Source organism: Bos mutus, chromosome 11, assembly GCF_027580195.1.
Source record: "Bos mutus isolate GX-2022 chromosome 11, NWIPB_WYAK_1.1, whole genome shotgun sequence".
NCBI lineage: Eukaryota > Metazoa > Chordata > Mammalia > Artiodactyla > Bovidae > Bos > Bos mutus.
Genome location: NC_091627.1, coordinates 2,518,711 through 2,536,670, shown reverse-complemented (window position 1 = coordinate 2,536,670; position 17,960 = coordinate 2,518,711). Strand labels below are relative to the sequence as shown.

Genomic DNA, 17,960 nt, shown 5'->3' with positions numbered 1-17,960 from the left:
CTCTCTTTCCCAGGCCGCGGCTTGTCAGAGGCCTCACCGGAGCATCCAGCTCTGGGGTCTACGGGCTGGGCCGACAGGGGGTCCGTGCATGTGCTGGGACTTGACGCTTTTGGAGGGATGTCGCTTATAATATTCGGGGTTAAACTGGAGGCATTCTTGGGTCTCGGTTAATGCTGTGGGATTAAACTCGGTTATCACAGCCTCTGGACTGGGAGAGGCAGGGCAGCTCAAAACCCATTTAGCAGATGGGGAAACTGAGGTGCAGGGTGGGAACTGCCTACTTGAAGTCCCCCACAGAGGCAAGGCACGTCTGGACTGGAACCAACCCCTGGAGAGCCCCCAAGGACCTGGCTGTTGGGACCGTGCCTCTCCTGGAGGCGGAGCAGATGTATAATTTCGGAGTTAGTGTTAGAGCTTGGACGTGGGACCCAGGGATGAACACGCCAACTGAGGAGGGTCAGGGTAAGAAAAGGAGAGGTGTCTTAGCGGAGGCCCAGCTGGACAGGGCTCTGAATAATGCCTGACAGGTACAGTGAGCACAGGCCACTTTCTCTGCAGGGCTCACTTTGGAAGGAGTGTGGGCAAAGACGTCGTGTGCTTCCTCCCTTCCTTGCACACACCTGCCTGCAGGACCTTCTGCCAGGTCCCAGGGTGTGGACACAGCAGAGGCAGCATTCGGGCAGTGGTCTCATCTGAGCACCGCCTGTGTGCCGGGAGCTAGAGGGTACGGGGGCCCGTGCCTGCACGGAGGTCTCAGCCTGGGGGCCTGGGGGCTGACACGGAGCCAGTCCCACACATTTCTTCCAAGTGCCTTCTGTGCACAGAGCCACGCACAGCAAGCCTGCCCCGCTCCCACCTCACAGCAGCTCCTCGGGGCAGGCCCACACTGCTGTCATGTTACAGGTGTGGAAGCAGAGAGGCTACGAAACCAGGTTAAGGTCACCCAGCCAAAAGAGCAGACTTGGGTCTGAACCCAGACAGCGTGATCCTGGGTCTGAGGTCCTAAGAACTGACGCACATGGTCCCCTGGTAGACGTGTGCATGGTAACCACGGGGAAGAATCTTGTGAGCTGGTCGCTAATTTAAAAATAAGTATATGTAAATGAAGATCATGGAGTCCGGTCCCATCACTTCATGGTAAATAGATGGAGAAACAGTGGAAACCATGGCAGACTTTATTTTTTGGGGCTCCAAAATCACTGCAGATGGTGACTGCAGCCATGAAATTAAAAGACGCTTACTCCTTGGAAGAAAAGTTATGAGCAACCTAGACAGCATATTAAAAAGCAGAAGCATTACTTTGACAACAAAGGTCCATCTAGTCAAGGCTATGGTTTTTTCCAGTGGTCATGTATGGATGTGAAAGTTGGACTGTAGAGAAAGCTGAACGCCGAAGAATTGATGCTTTTGAACTGTGGTGTTGGAGAAGATTCTTGAGAGTCCCTTGGACTGCAAGGAGATCCAACCAGTCCATCCTAAAGGAGATCAGTCCTGAATATTAATTGGAAGGACTGATGATGAAGCTGAAACTCCAAATTTTTTGGCCACTGGATGCAAAGAGCTGACTCATTGGAAAAGACCCTGATGCTGGGAAAGATTGAAGGCAGCAGAAGAGGGGATGACAGAAGATGAGATGGTTGGATGGCCTCACTGACTCGATGGACATGAGTTTGAGTAAACTCTGGGAGTTGGTGATGGACAGGGAGGCCTGGTGTGCTGCAGTCCATGGGGTCACAAAGAGTCAGACACGACTGAGTGACTGAACTGACTGAACTGATATGTAGACCTTCAATGGCTAGCCACTCCAGTATTCTTGCCTGAAGAATCCCATGGACAGAGGAGCCTGGCAGGCTACAGTCCACGGGGTCACAGAGAGTCAGACACGACTAAGCAACGATGCACAAACCTTCATTTAAATAAGAGATATTTAAGCAAAGTCAACCAGTTAATCCTAAAGAAAATCAACCCTAAGTATTCACTGGAAGGACTGATGCTGAGCTAAAGCTCTAATATGTTGGTCTCCTGATGCAAAAAGCCAAGTTACTGGAAGAAGACCCTGATGCTGGGAAAGATTGAGGGTTGGGGAGAAGGTGACAGCAGAGGATGAGATGGTTGGATGGTGTCACTGACTCAGTGGATGTGAACTTAAGCAAACTCCAGGAGATGGTGAAGGACAGGGAAGCCTGGCATGCTGCCGTCCATGGGGTTGCAAAGAGTCAGACACGACTGAGCGACTGAACAAGCGCAGTCCTCACTTCCTAATCGTTTTACCTCGAGAGTTATTGCTGAGTCTGTGGCAGCCGGAAGTACTAGGGCAGCAGGTAGATGACTGTGTCCCTTTCCCCAGCCCCACACCCAGCGACACCGGTTGGCAGTTTGAAATTGGCCACTGCGACAGGAAGTGTTTGCACCCCGGAATCAGGCCAGCACTGCAGGTCACAGCACCTGCGCCCCCACCAAGAGGGCCAGTAGTGAAGCGTTTAGGGGCACCCTGCTGGCTGGAAGGACAAGCTCAGGGTCTTCAGGTGCCCGTGAAGGGAAGCAGCCTGTAGAAGCGTCTCATCTGCCAGGGGGGCCCACATGTTCCTCAGGTGACCTGAGGGTCGGCCCCGGCAAACCTGATTCCAGAACTTTCTCACCATCTTCTCCTGGAAGGCTTTTCATTCTTAAGGCTTTAAAAATCTCCCTTCCTTCTCCCCAGCGAACCCTCTACCACCTTCCAGCAGCAGCCCCCTTCCTCAGACCCTGCCCCCAAAACCCTTGGTCCCTTTGTAGGGGGCTCTGCGGGAATCTCCGTGGTTGCCTCCTCACCTGCTGGGGCCTTTGATGACAGGCCCCGAGCTGGGGCCGCGTGCTCCCTCACCTACATTTCTAATGTAGCAAGCCTGTAAAATCAGTGCGATGTTATGACAGTGTGGGTTTCTAAAATAATAATAATGAGAGCATCCTCAGGGTCAGACTCTGAGCTACCCAGAATCCCCTCCATCACCGAGCGTGGGGGCCGTCATCCCTGTGTGTGGATGAGAACATGGAGGCCCGAGGCTCCAGCAGCTTGCCCAGAGCCACGTTGGTGATAGCAGCAGAGCAGGACCGAGGACATTTGACTCTGGCCGATCTATGACCTGTGGGGCCTGTGGCATCCCTCAGGAGGACAGGGCAGGTACTTGGGCGTGGCACCCATGGCCTCGATAGGAAAGTGTCTTGGAATGCAGTACCACTCAAGCCGTGCTGGGGAGGCTGGTCAGCTCTCCAGACTCATAGGGGGTTCCCACAGCGCTGTGCACTCGCCCCTTGGGGGCCTGGGTGCAGCTCTTGGGTGGGGACGGGGCTGCCCTGAGACACTGCCTCTCGCCCACCAGGAGCGCAAGAGGGTGGTGACCGCCATCCAGAGCTGCCTTTCCTCTCGAGAGGCGCCGGTCACGGCCGACCCGCGGCTCACCGCTGTCCTCTCCCCCAGGTTACTCTCTGGTCACCCACATCCCGGCTGGCGCCCGAGACATTCAGATCGTGGAGCGGAAGAAGTCTGCGGACGTGCTGGGTGTGTATGTGGGGCCCGGGAGGCTCGCCGGGCTTGCGGATTTACAGGGGGTGAGATGTAGGGGTGGTGGGTGAATGGGGGGCGTTTGACCTTGCAGAAGAGCGGTGGCCCTGGAAGCCGCAACTCTGCCTGTGTGTAAGTGTCTATGGGGTGGGGGCTGGGGAGTCATCGGAGGCTGACCTCGTCCCAGGTGTGGAAAGACCTCACACTCCGGGCAGCTTGACTCAAGAGGGGGCTGTGACTCAGGTGGTGAGCGCCCCGTCTCCGGGCAGCCTGGCATGGGAGAGAACTGGAGGTGCCAGAGGCGGCATCTCTGAACCCCCGTCCTGCCCCAGGGTCTGAGGACTGACAGTCCGGGGGTGAGAAGGTTGAGGCAGAGCAGAATGGAAGTGGGCAGCCAGTCGGAAGCCAAGGGTGACAAGGAGCAGGGGTGGGATGCAAGCTCCCACCTGGGGCCTGGAGTTGATGTTCTGGCCACTGGCCATTCTGGTGGGGAGCCGGACTCAGGTGGGGTCTCTGACTTGAGGATTCTGGAGTAAGTTGCGTGGTGGCCAAGGCAGTGAGGCCCACCTGGGTGACCATGTCTGGAAGGGCTCCCTGTGCGGCTGGAGGTTGGTGGGGCCATGCACCTTGTCTGTACCCCTGGGGAGCCCTTTCTGGCCGAGGAGGATAGGTATTGACAACTGATCTCAGCCAGGCAGGCCAGGGACCCAGGCAGGCAAGCTGTCCCCGAAGCCTGATGCACCTCCCTGCCTCTCGAGGCATCTTCTCGGGGGCCAGGGCTGGCAGGGTGCAGCCACCCTTCCTAGGGAGTGCTGGCATGGGGGTGGGGTATTTGCTAAAGGACCCCGGGTTGAACCCTGCACAGGCTGTCAGCCCCAGGGTCTGGGCCCCTGAGCGCCAGCCGCTGACCCGGCAGGTCTGCAGGCTCCAGGCCCCAGCCCCGGACCCGAGCGGGAGCCCGGCTTCTGCCAGGCCGGTTGCTCTGTGGCCCGCGGGGGAGGGCGGCGAGGCCAGGAAACACCGTGTTCCCAGAGCTGGCTGCAAAGACATCGTTCTTGAAACAGACGCGTGGAAATACCGAGGGCGGCCCGGAGCGCCGGGGAAGCCGCAGGAAGGAAGGTCATTACTGTCAGGAAGCGGGTTTTGGACGCGGGCCGGGGATTTAACCCCATGCGCAAGCCCGGCCCCGCGGGTCCCCTCGCCCGGCCCATGCTCTTGCCCCGTTGTTTTTGATGGTGCTGCACGGAGGGTGCTCTTCCAGCGGGCGGAGGCTGCTCGCTGTGTCTGTCTGATAATAAATTAACTGCCGGGCTCCGCCGTGCGTGTTGCATCAGGAGCTTTGGAAACTAAGCTCTTCCCCGCCTCAGGCCAGTTCCTGGAACGGGACATCCTCTGGAAGAGACGCTGTCCCCGAGGTGGAGCCCCCCACCCCCGCCAGCCCCGAGGCCCCTGGGGAGGGCCAGCCGCCCGGCTCCGGGCAGACGTTCCAGCCTGTTGCCAGGGGTGTTTGGTGGGGGTGGGGGTTCCAGTTCCAGGAGCAGACGTCCTTCCGAGGTCCTCGGTTCCAAGTGTCCACCACACCCTGCCTCAGAGAGAGGCTGACTGGGAGCTCTGCCTGGGAGAAGGGGCAGCCAGGTCTCCCAGCCTGGCAGAGTTTCACGCTCCCAGCAAGAGCACCGGGCCGGTCCGCCTGGGGTGGTCTGGTAGGGCCTGCGGGGGACGCTGGGACAGGGCTGCAGTCTCTCAGCGTGGGCCCCGTCGGGGCGGGAAGCTGAGAGTGGCGAGTCCCCCCGGCTCACAGGGAATCTCTAGCAGAGCCGGGCTGGTGTCCTGGCCCCAACCTGGGTGACACCTGTGGTCCAGCGTGTGTCTAGACCTGGCTGCTCGGTCCTGACGCTCCTCATCGCCCTGCATCCCCAGGCCCTTCCGAGGCCACCAGAATGGCAGGACCAAGCGGGCCCTGGGCCAGCCACCCTTGGGTCATCTAGACAAGCCCTTGTTTATTTTAGGCTGGTTAGGAATGAGGACTCACGTCTCCCCGGCCAGGGCCACATGCTGTGGCAGACGGAGCCTGCCACTCCCACACCACATGGAGGTTCCCGGCTTTGAGGGTTTGGGGGTCACAGGGCCAGGCTAACCAGAGAGCCCGAGTGTGGGGTCCCGCTCCTCCTGGCCCTTCAGCCCCCTCCCTGCACCCCCAACCCCGGCACACGTGACTGGGCAGCTGTGGTGTTTCAGCTCTTGCAGATGAAGCCGGCTACTTCTTCTTCAACGGCAACTTCAAGGTGGACAGCCCCAAGAACTTCAACATCGCCGGAACCGTGGTCAAGTACCGGCGGCCCATGGACGTGTACGAGACGGGCATCGAGTACATCGTGGCACAGGGGCCCACCAACCAGGGCCTGAATGTCATGGTGCGCACCTGGGGTGGTTCCTTCGCTCCCCCGGTCACTCGCTGATTCACGCCCTCATCCCAGCCCTCACTCAGACTTGAGTTCCTTCACTGGCCTCCCAGTGACTCATGAATTCATTGGCCCATTCGCTCGCTCACCCTCTCACCTGTGTGGTCCTCCCCTCCCCTCCCCAGATCCTCAGTGCCAAGGACACGGCAGAGCTTGTCACAGCCATCCCCCGATGCTGGCCCCGGGATGCTCACGGCTTGGTAGCAGGGTGGGGGCCCAAACAGAGGGCAGGAGAGTGCAGCCTTTAGGCCCAGCTTGCCAGGACTCTCCCCAGGGCTCCTGTCCGGAAATGAAGGTCACTGCCACCTCGTGCCCGGCTCTGGAAGTGTAGCGGAACTGTCAGTGAGATCAGGGGGTGCTCAGAGGCAGTTCTGAGGCTCTCGGAGGCCTGCCGGCCTTCGTGGACACTGAGGGAGATGGCGGGAATGGAGCCCGCCTGCCTGGCTGATGCCACAGGCTGGCCCGTGTCAGCCGGCAAACCCCTTCTGTCTCCTGCCTGGTTGTTTCGGGCCCTCCCGGGGTGGGGGCTGCCCCGAGGGGACTAACAGATGAACCAGAGACCCTCTTCCCCGAATCCACCCAGGCGCGCCTTCTCCAGACCACCTCCTCCCTGATCTTAAAATCTTTTCCATCCAGGCGCCTGACCAACAGCCAAGCCAATTGCACTGTCCATGAGTCAGCATTTATTCTTACCTAGGGCCACCCTGCCTTCCTTACACATTGGGTGACCACCTTGCACGCACTGCCTGAAGCTGACTGGGAGGGTTTTCTTTCACAGCAACTTTGCAGGGTCGCTCCGGAGCAGAGCTCATTTTCAGCTTGCACCCCCAGACCAAGCTGACCTGATTTCGCGTCAAGTCTGGCCGTTGTCCTCCTCTCTGACTTTGTCAGAAGGGTGCCCTACGCCGCCATAGCCATGAGCTAAGAGAGGAGGCTGGTGCGAGAGTCGTGGATGATGGCAGCTGGGTCACCTGCTGACCAGCTTTCTGTCGCTCTAGCCCTGGACTGCTGCTGGGCCCTCCCAACCCCGGAACTTAACGGAGCTGTGGGGCCTTGTGTTACGTTGTCCAGCTCTGGTCACTTGATGGTCTGTGGTCAAAGGGCCTTGTAGCCTGCCAGGAGCTTTTCCCAAAGCACATCTAATTGTTTTAGGTGGTATGGCCTTTCTCTAGAACGCTAGGGTCTACATCATCATTTTCTCAGCTAAGGTTGGCAGGAACTCCACAGTCCATCTTTCTCCACTACAGACTCCTCTGTTACTGCAAGGGCTGCTGGGTACTATGGCCCAGGTGGCAGGATGTATGCACCACCACCTGGATCTCCTGCAGAGCCCTTCCCCCTCAGGACCCCACTCAAAGCAAATCCTGTGTATGGATTGGACCAGTACTCCCAGACGTGGAATATGTTGTGTCCAAAATTCTTCATGATGGGGGAGCGTGAGATGTGGTCATTTCCCCTTTATTTTCAAGGAGAGGTCCTTTCCTATCCTTGATGACTGGACCCGGAGATTTTCACTGACTTGGGGCCAGTCTTCCCAGTGGTTAATCTCCGAGCATCTGGAGTACTCATCTGATAAACATGATGTTGTCAACCTAGAGGATCAAGGTCATGTAGAGTGGGATGGTTCAGACCCCTTTGTCCTGTGTTGTGACAGGGAGTGGGTGAGTCAGGGTGGCCCTGGAGCAGAGCCACACACACGAAGGGGCAGACGAGAATGTGCCAGACGGATGGCCACACACGGTCAGCTAGAGGGAGCATTAATCTGCTCTAGAAAAGCCGCCATGTCGGTCCCAGAGCTGCAGGTGAGGCTATTGCTGGGCTGAGTTTGTGGCAGTCCACCATCACCCTCCTGGCTCTGTCTTGCTTCCGTTGGGGTCAAACTGTTGAATTAAATGGGGGCCTTGATGGGGTCAGCACCCGCGCATCCTTGAGGTCTTTGAGCAGCACTGATCTCTCTGTTTTCCCCAAGGATGTGATGTGGTTTCTGATTTACCCTCTTGGATGAGGTTGGGACTCAGGTTCACAGGCTTCCCAATTATGGTATAGCTACTCCCTCCCAGGTCAGGGAGCCAACATGAGAGTTCAGCCAACTCCCAAGTATGCGTTTGGGGGCTGGGTGAGCCTTGGATACAGTGGACGGACTCTGGATCAGACCAGGGTCATCTTGGGGCCATTAGCTGTCACCCACGTGTTCTCACAGTAACGGGAGGTAGTAATGATGCTTTGGGTCCCTGGTCAACGAGGACCATGTGGACCCAGGTTCCACGGTGTCTGTTTCTCCACTGAGCAGTTCACCACGTAAATAGCTGTGAGTTTTTGTGGGAAAGAACTGGGGGAGCCTTCTTCCCGGGGACTTGGCCGTTCCATCCTTCAGTGGATTCTGGGTCTAAAAAGTGATCCAGGAGATAGAGCAGGGGTGGATACTTTAATGTGGCAGTTGCCTCTGCCCCGTGCGTACCCACCCTCGGTTTCTTCTGGTCGGATGGATGGAGATGCACCTTTCTGGGCCACGCATCTGTCCCCAGGGCGCTCTTTGTTCTATCAGCTATGTCCAGATGTGTCCTGGCTACCGTGGCAACCTTCCGGCTCATCACGGTACCTGAGCCCCCTTGTTCTGACTGTCCTGGAGAGCAGACGCAGCAGCACCTCTGGCCACCAGCCGCGGCCCACGAGGACCCCCGACACCAGCCTTCGGGTGCCTCTCTGAGTGGTGCTGGTGGCTCTTCGCCGTCACACTTCCTTTCACGGCGGCAGACGGCGTGTCCTCCAGGCGATCCTACAGAAAATAGTCGCCCGGCGCTCACTCTTTTGCCGTCTGCCGCGGTGGTCCCAGAGTGGATCGTTCCCTCAGTGTCGGCCTGACCTCCTCCTGGGGCTCTTGCCAGTGTGGGTCCTCCCTCATCCTGAACGAGGGCTCCCCTGGGAGACTCCTCCTGAGGCCTCACTCAGCCTCAGCTTCTGCTGCCCCCGGCAGCTGGTCCCGCAGGCCCGTGACAGATTGCCCCTCTCCCCTGAGCAGCCTCATGGCCGCCCTGAGCAGATGAAAAGGGGTCTGAGCGTGAGCCCCCAGCCGGGTGGTCCAGGGAGGAGGCGGACACGGCCCTGAGGGAGGCTGGTGGGGTTTTGAAGGCAGAGACCTCTGTGCCATCTTCCGGCGAGGGCTGGGGGCTGGCTGTTGCAGGGGTGGAACGACCGCTTTCCAGGCCCTGAGATTCAGGGGAATCTGAGGTTTCAAAATTTTCAAGCAGATTCACTGAGATCCCCAGGCTCCAAGTCTTCCCCGGGTCGGGCTCTTGGTGAGGTGGAGAAGCCAGCCTGGTTCTCTGGCCTCCGGTACACTTTCTAGTCCTGCCGGGGGACGTGCGTGTCTCCGTGCGACACCGAGGAGGCCCTCTGGCTCGGCCTTAGGTTGCGGGTTAGGTGGTGACGTCACCCTAGCCTTCCACTGTCTTCCTCCATGGACCCTTACATTTTCTCCAGCCAACTCCCAACACCTGAGACATGGCACCCAAAGCACACTTCATTCCTCTTGTATCCTCCCAGCCCCCCACGTGGGGGGATCTTAGGGGTCTGTGCACCGCCAGGAAATCACCCCCGATGGCGGGGAACCCCACACTAAACTCCTATTTGAGAGCCCACTTCCTGGGGCTTCTGACACCAGCTGACTTAGACCAGGAGACCCCTCGGGGGGTGGGGGTGGGAGCTGGACAGGCCGGGGAGATGCTGGTGGTGATGCAGTCGCAACAGAAGCCTCAGCACCTCCCCCACCAGCTGTGATGCTGGGGGCCCTCCGGGGCCTGGGCCTTGGCCCTTCCGCGCGGCCAGGGGGGCAGGTGGTGGGGACATCCAGTCTTACTGCTTAGGACCGCCGGCACATGGTGACGGTAAAACGCAGGCTGGGTTTTCACTGGCTTTATTACCTTACAAACACTTCTGCTACCCGCGCGCCCTTGACTGCCTGTGCCTGGGCTTTGTCCGCTGGTCCCGGGCTGTGTTCACCCGTCTTTGGCCACGGGCTGCTCGTGGTGCTAAGTGGGCGGGCGAGGCAGCGTCCTCCAGGCAAGGAGGAGTCCCCAGGAAAGACTCAGCTGTGGGCCTGTGCGTGGCTGGGAACCCTCCCGCGGCTCTGGGACCAGAGTCTCCTATCCTCAAGGGGCTCGTGGGCGGCGGGCTGAGCAGTTGCTCCAGGCTGGTGGGGAAGGGGCTGGGGTGGGGAGGGGCCCGGGTTCCACGTCTTCTCCTGCCGCCCCCAGGTGTGGAATCAAAATGGCAAGAGCCCCTCCATCACCTTCGAGTACACGCTGCTGCAGCCGCCGCACACCCACCGCCTCCAGCCCATCTACTACAGCTTCTCGGATCCCACCTCTGACAGCGCAGAGAGCCAGGAGCTGGACGGGGTCGGGCTGGCGGGCTTCCTGCAGCACAACGCCTCCCTCTTCGGCCAGGCCTCCTCGGAGCGGCTGGGCCTGGACAACCGCCTGTTTGGCCACCGGGGCCCGGGGATCGAGCTGGGTCTGAGCAGAGGCCAGGAGAGCAACGAGGTGTGCGCGCAGGCCAGCGGCAGGGCCTGCGAGGGGCCCCCCAGGGGCAAGGGCTTCCGAGGTAACCAGGAGGAGGGGCGGGGCGGGGGGGCTCCTAGGGAGAGGGCCCTCGGGTGAAGGGTCTTCAGAGCCCGCAGCCCGCAGAAGAGGGCGGCGGCGGCACTGGTCACGCGCGGGCTGCGGGGCAGGGGTGCCCCCCCACACAGCTCCTTCGAGGCGGGTAAGGCTATCTCCACTTGATGGAAGCGGGGACTGAGCCCTAGGGAGGGGTCTTGCCCAAGTCACGCCATCCCCATCTGCTGGGGGCAAATCCCAGAGGGTCAGACCCTATAGCCTGTGCTCTTGACCACTTGGTGGAGACAGACAGACAGACAGTGCAGCAAGGTGCGGCGAGAGCTCTGGAAGGGAGTGATGGGCAACTGAGGGGTACAGGGAGGACCTCGAGCCCTTGGTGGGGGGGACCCCTGGACTGAGGGCCCAGGAGTGAGTTAAGGGTGAGCCAGGGGAGGGCTTGGGGCAGGCAGGGGACCTGCATGGGGCGGTCTCCAGGGGGAGTGGCAGTAGGTGCAGGGGGAGACTTGGGGGGTGGACTGGGGTCCCCGAGCCCCAGGCTGGCAGCTGGGCTATGCTCCTGAGGGCTGTGGGGGGCTGGCCGCGACCATCACTCCTGCCAAGGGCGGAGGGTGGACCGGGCTTGGGAAGAATGTGCTTGCTAACTTGGGGGCATGTTTCCGAGACCCTCGGAGTCCTCAGGTAGAAAACACTTCGGAGGCTGTTAGTTCCCTGGGGCTGTGGTGGCAACCGACTGCAAGCTGGGGCCATAAAGCCACAGAAATGTACAGATTCTGTCTTCAGGCGGCTTCTCCTCTGTGTCCGTGTGTCTCCCCGTGTTCTTCTAAGGACAGGGGCATTGCAGTTAGAACCCACTCTAAACCTGTAGCGATCTGCTCTGGAGCTCTGTAGTCTGTAAAGATCTTATTTCTACAGAAGCTCACATTCTGTGGTTGTGGGGCAGGCATGCATTTGGGAGACCCTATTCAACGCCCCTGCTGAGCTCAAGCAGGTTCCCCAACGAGAGCTTGTCTGGGTTGGCTTGCGGGCCTCTGCTGGACGATCTGGGTCCTCTCACGGGGTGGAAACCTGCCTCTGGGTGCTTCCTGGATCGGGTCTTTGCTGCAGCCCCGCCCCCCCCGACCCTGGTCTGCACTACCTGCCCCCCCACCCCCCCGCAACCAGGGCAACCCTTGCCCCACATGAGGGATCGTGGGAGGTTGAGCACTCGTCTCCCCCGTAGACGGTAACGCCACCCTGACTGCTCTGGTGGGAGACCCGGACGACCGAGAGGCCGACGCCCGTTTCGCCTCCCAGGAGCTGCTGTCGGCCAACGCCATCTCTGATCAGCTGCTGGGCGCAGGCTCCGACTCCAGGGAGCTCCCCCTCAACGAGACCGTCAACAGCATCTTCTCCCAGGGTGCCCCGAGGGGCTCCCCAGCCGAGAGCCTCTACCTGGACTACGAGGAGAGCGAGGGGGCCGGAGCTTACCTGCTCAATGGGTCCTACCTGGAGCTGAGCAGCGACAGGCTGGCCAACACCTCCTCCGAGGCCCCCTTTCCCAACGCCAGCGCCAGCCTCCCCGCCTTGGCCGGGAACCGGACGCAGAAGGCCAGGTAGGTGGCCTCCCCTGCCCTGTCTGCCAGGGCTGGTTGGGGTGGGGGGGCCTGGGCAGAGGTAAGGGGGAGGGGGCCGCCCCTGCCTGGCCCCTCGGGGAGCCAGAAGCCTGGGTTTTAGCGTCTTTCCCACAAGTTAGTATCATGGGTTGAAGTTCCTGCTCTGCAATGGGGCTGGGAAGTGGGGAGGTGGACAGTCCTGTGCACCTGGGGCTGAGCATCGCCCATACACAGGCAGGCTTTCATCCCAGCCCCTTGTCTTTAGGGACTGGTAGGGCTCAGAGAGGTAAGTGAGTGATGCCTTTGGGGCTCAGAGCCTGGAGGCTTGGCGTCCTATGGTTCTTTGTCTGGACGGTCATTGCGCACATGGCCATCAGGCACGAGGTGGACATTCCCTGAAGGTGGAATGGCTCAGGACAACCTTCCCTGCTGGCCAGGGAGGAGACCTGGGGTTGGTCCAGTGGGGTCCCCAGCCAGGGGCCAGATCCCAGGTCAGGCACTGGGAACAAGGCCTTCTGCGGCGTTGGCTGGAGCTGCTTCTGGGTTTGGGATGTGGGAGGGTCCAGCGGTGAGGATACACTGCAGACACCTGAAAAGTCACAGCTGGGGATGCCTGGACAGTCACGGCTGGGGACGGCTGGACGGTCATGGCTGGGGACGCCTGGACGGTCACAGCTGGCCCTGGAGGAGTCTGAGGCCAGGAGCCTCCCGGGGCTGGGGCCAGCTGGGAGCAGGGTGGCTCCAGGCCTGCTGCTGTCACTGTCCCTCCAAGAGGACAATCCTGGTGACCAGGCCCCTGTCGGCCAGAGGCTCGCAGGGCAGCGAGGCTGTTTAAGCAGACAGAGGCGGCCCAGCAGACACCAGTGTGGGCAGGGCCTGGAGGCCGGAACAAGCCCAGTGGGTTTTGTTTCGTCCTGTTTTCTGCGGACCCACCTAAACCCGTTGGCTTTAGACACCAAGCCAGCGGAACCCTCGCCAGGGCTGGGTGTGCAGAGGGGGAGCATCCTTAGGGAACTGAGTTTGATGGAGTATTTGGGGTTCACTCTCAAGGTGGCACAGTTGGAGGCAACTCATCCCCAGAGGACAAGAGCAGGGGGGCTGGGCCCCTGAGCCCACAGGAGGTGCCCTTCTGGCCCTATTCTCAAGGTGTTTTTTTTTTCTGAGGCTCCGTGAGACTCCCCGGCACATCTGGGCCCTTCTGAGGGGGAGACTTTGCAAATGTGGACAGAGTGGGAGGTCCGGAGTCCCTGAGGCTCTGCTTCCTCTCCCAAGGCCCATTGAGGCCATCTGCTGGCCCGACATGGGTCCAGAAGCTCGCAGAGTGGGCCTCAGGGATGTGTGGGACCCAGCGGCTGGAGGGGGACAGGCTCTGAGTCTGAGTGGGATTCAGAATCAGCTGCACTTGCCTGTGTGACCTGGAGCCGATTACTTATTCTCTGAGCCTGGGGGGCTCTTCTCAGCCTCAGGGGTGTCCAGAGGACTGAATTCTATCCAGGGCACCTACCCAGGAACCAGGAAAGAGGAAGGGTCACGAATGCACTCAGCCTCCAGGGCCATGGGTGTGAGGATGGCCAGCTCTCCGATGGTCAGTCCCTGCCTGAGTGGGTTTACGGAGGTGACATACAGGCTGCTGTTTAACGTGGCTAGAGGCCCGGAAAGTGCAGTGGAGATCTGGGTCACCATCCTAGCTCGGCCCCCCTACACGCGCGCGCGAACACGCACACACACGCACACCTGAGTCCCACGGGACTGGGACACACCAATGATGCTCTGTGGACCTCAGTGCCCTGTCCCTGAGTGAGGGGCTTGTTGGGGGCTCGTCAGGGCCATCAGCTCAGGCACCCCAGGATCCCCAGGATCCCCAGCCAGGGTCACGGTAGCAGCTTTCCGGTCCTTAGGTCACATTTTAAACAGTCTCTTCCATCTGGTCCTGTGGGTTCCCGCCCCCACTCCTGGGCCCTTAGGGGAATGTCTGGGATTCAGGAACCAATACAATGACCATCAGGGCTCAGAAAGTCCCGACGGGGTGAGATGGGGCCACTGCCCGCCAGCAGCTTCAAAGGAACCGCTGGCGGAGACCAAAGATGGTCTTTGGAGATAAAGGGCTGAGGAGGCGGCGGGGGAAACCGCCAGGCCAAAATAGCCCCGGCGCGGCGAGTTGTCCAAACACAGGAAGTCGCGTCTGCTCAGGGAGGGCGCAATCCAGGCGTGGTCCAGAGAGCAAGGTTATTTTCACCTTCTTGGAACCATCTCGAACAACCAGGGGAGGCCTGACTCCAGACACCAGGGCTGGGATGCAGACATGGGGTCTCTCTCGCAGCCTGGGTGGGGGCGGGGAAGCAAAGCTCTTTCCGAGTATCTTAGGAACCATCCAGGCCATCCAGAGAAAGTTCCAGATGAAGGACTTGGAGTGTCCATGCGTGATGCCCGGCCCAGCCTGGCAATCAGCGGGCGCTAGCTTCCCTCCAGACGGAGGTGGTGGCGGGCTCTTGGTCCAGCGACTTCCCGGGTGCTCCTCTCCCCAGAGAGCAGAGCATTATAGGCTTGCAATGTTGTGCAAAGACGTGTTCTGAGCAGGAGGGCCTCTCCTGTGCTGCGCTGGTGTGAACTGGGGCGGGCAGCCCCTCCAGAAAGATCTTTGGTGCTGAAAACCCAGAGGGTTATTTTGAACGGCTTGCTGTCTCTCCACCATGAGTCACGCTGCCTGCTGGCCCAGGAGTGTGTAATTAGATAAAGATGGCGCGGCTCCTCCACGGGTGGGGTGGCGGGGTGGGGGCTGAAGTCCTTGGTCCTTGTTTGTTCTTGGGGAGATTTGGAAGCCGTTGACAGGAGGGCGGGGGTCACTGCGCTGTGCGGGGCATCCGGCTCTCCCTCCCCGAGGAGGCGCTGTGGGCCCTTTGTTCAGAGTTGCCTGGTCTCGGGTGGGTGGGGGCCCATCTGAAAGGGCCCCCTCACTTTTCAGGAGCATAGGGGAGGACCTTCCGATGCCCCCTGTATGTGCGGCAAGGCCGGGGCAGGCTTGGACGCGGGGAGGGTGAGGCCACCCGGCGAGGGGTCTCGGCGGGTGTGACCCAGCGACAGACTGCCGTAGGCTATCCACTCCATCGCCTCGCCTCCTTCCTGGGCTCATGGAACCACATCAGTGAATTCATGACTTAATGTCCGTCCGTGGGTAGATTATTTCCTGGTTCTCAGAGCAGGACGTGCCTTCAAGGCCACAAGTGCAGTGTAAGAGCCATTCTTGTGAAATTCCAGAAGTTGGAAGGCAAACTCCCGGTCAAATCCAAACCAAGGTCTCTCTCACAGAATTGACGGGAAAGCCTTTTATTTATTTGTTTAGTTTTAAAGGTTTTTTTTTTAATTTTTTGGTTGTTATTGTTGCTGTTGTAGCTCTGGACCATCTTTTAAAGGTCTTTACTGAATTTGTTACAATATTGGTTCTGTTTTTAATGGGTTTTTGGTATTTTGGCCACGAAGCATGTGGAATCTTAGCTCCCCGACCAGGGACCAAACCCTTAACCTCTGCAGCGGAAGGCCAAGTATTAGCTGCTGGACCGCCGTGAAGCCCCTGGAAAGCCTTTCAGAATGTGCACTCTGCAAACCCTCCCCTAAGCCTGACCTCCGGGGTGACAGAGGTCCCCAGAAAGGACCTGTGGGTGTGCCCCGTGCAAGGGTCTCGGCTTCAGGTGGTCTTCCGTCAGCCCCTCTGGATAGGAAGCGAAGCAGGGCTGGGCAGTGGGCCCATCGCCCCGCGCCCCCCGGCTGGCTCCGGGGGCGGCTGCCTCTCCGGGCAGATGCTGGGCTCGGGGAGATGTCTCTGTCACCTCCCTCAGCTCCTGCCGAGTCCACAACGAGCCGGCACATTGGATCCCGAGGTTGGGCCCAGCACACCGACTGGTTCAAAGAAGCAAACAGTCCTAACAATAGTTGGCCGGGCCGCCTGAGTTCCGGCCAAGAATCCCAGCCCGTCGCTGGCGGGGACCCAGCCAGGCGTTCCCTTGCTCAGCAGCCCTCTCAGACCTGGGCAGAGGCGTCTGCAGGGGACGGCCCTCCCCCGTCTGCCCCCGGGGCTGGTCTGTTTTGATCCCCGGAGGCCCGGTGGCCAGGGGACCCCCATTCAGTCAGAATCCCGGCTGGGGAAGGCTGCAGGAGAGGATTCCGGTGCCTTCCACGCACACCAGGTGCCTCTGAGGCCCCTTCCCGGGGATGGGGGAGGAGTCATCGGCGTGCTCCTGCTGGGGGGCTGGTGAGAGGCCTGTGGGTGTGGAAGGGGCAACTATGATGGTGGGGAGCCCCAAGTTCTTCACCCACGCCCCCCAGAGCCACCGGAGGGCCCCGACAGCCGCAGGGCCGTGTGCTCAGCCCGCTGTTGAGATGGAAAATGCCAGCTCCCCCTCCCTCCTAGCCCTGCCACCCCGGGGGTGCTCCCTCTAGACAGTGGGCACTGGGGTCCCCGGAAGGGCAGCAAGGCTCTGCCCTTCTGCCCGGAGGAGGGGCTCAGAACAGGTACACACACCCGCGCCCCCTGCCCCAGTGATGAGAACCTGTGCTTCCCCGGAACTCAGCCCTTCTCTGCCTCACCCGCTTTCAGGACCAGGCCCAAGTCCCGCAAGCAAGGCGTGAGCCCCGCGGACATGTACCGGTGGAAGCTGTCGTCCCACGAGCCCTGCAGCTCCACCTGCACCACAGGTACCCGAGGCGGGCCGGGGCGCCCGCAGAGCCCACCTCCACGGCGGGCGCGAGTCTGGGCGTCGGGCCCGTGCACTTGCTTGTAGCCCCGAACTGCCCGCGGTGAGCTCATCTAGCGGTTTCCTGGCCCACGGGATGCGGCGGGACGCGGTGGCAGCCTGCGTGTCCGCGCGCTGGACCACGTAAGGGTCCAGCCGGGTGGGAGTCAGTCAGCACCCCCAGGCTCCCTCGTCCATCTTTCCGCATTCAGTACATTGTTAGGAAAAGCCTCCTCTTGGTTAAAACGTAGGAAACCTCGGGTGGTGAGGAGAAGGGGAAAGTAGGCCCGTGTGGACTATGACAGAGGAAACTTTCCAGATTCTAGGGCCTCGTCTGGGGAGGAAACAGCGGCGGGTATCGGAGGCCCTGGGGTTGCCTGGACAGACACTTGCGGTCAGTAGGTGTCAAGCCAGGGCTTGAGCCGATGTCTGTCTGCTCACTTGGCCGGCCGTCGCTGCACCAAGACGCTGGCTGGCAGCCTGGAGGCTAGGACCCCACCTGCCGCTAGCGTGGTCCCCTCCCTGTAAGGCTGGACGTTAGACCCAGGTGCCGGCCTGTGGCAAGTACAGGGGGACCCCAGGCGCTGCCGTATCTGTACCTGGGACGTGGTGTTTGCGCAAGACTGGGCTTGCTGCTGCTCAAAACGTGCGAGGTCCCTGCCCCTGCACTGCCACCCCAGCTGGCCAGAGCTCTGGGAGCCCCTGCACGCTCTGGCCAGTGTGGCGGAAGAAGCAAGCGGCTGACCGGGCCCTGGGCAGCCGGGGGCCTGTGGGGGTGCAGCATCTCAGGAGATGTGGCCAGGGAAGGAGCTGGGGAGGTGGCTCTGCGGGCCGCTGCGGGGGCCACCGGCTCTCTGTCTCGGGCGGGAAGCCAGGCCCGCTCCCGCTACACCGTCCTTCCTCCCCCAAGCAGGGCAGGTGATGGGCTGAGATTGCCCCTGATATTCTGGAGGGTTCGAGGAGGGCTTTGTCGGGGTGTGGTAAGCACTTGGGATGAACTATTTGGTCATCCACACCCCACG

General features: G+C 60.6%; 1 protein-coding gene across 6 annotated transcripts in view; it reads left to right on the top strand.

Moving 5' to 3' along the window:
* Positions 1-17,960, top strand: part of ADAMTSL2 (ADAMTS like 2) — a 33,460-nt gene that overhangs the window by 6,686 nt on the left and 8,814 nt on the right. For 5 of the 6 annotated variants that reach the window (XM_070378692.1, XM_070378693.1, XM_070378694.1 and 2 more), the window contains 5 exons: positions 3,458-3,538; positions 5,780-5,955; positions 10,257-10,605; positions 11,839-12,211; positions 16,803-16,900. In XM_070378692.1, the coding sequence (XP_070234793.1) occupies positions 3,458-3,538; positions 5,780-5,955; positions 10,257-10,605; positions 11,839-12,211; positions 16,803-16,900 (1,077 nt within the window). The remainder of the gene's footprint in view (positions 1-3,457; positions 3,539-5,779; positions 5,956-10,256; positions 10,606-11,838; positions 12,212-16,802; positions 16,901-17,960) is intronic. The other variant, XM_070378695.1, reaches the window with a different exon arrangement.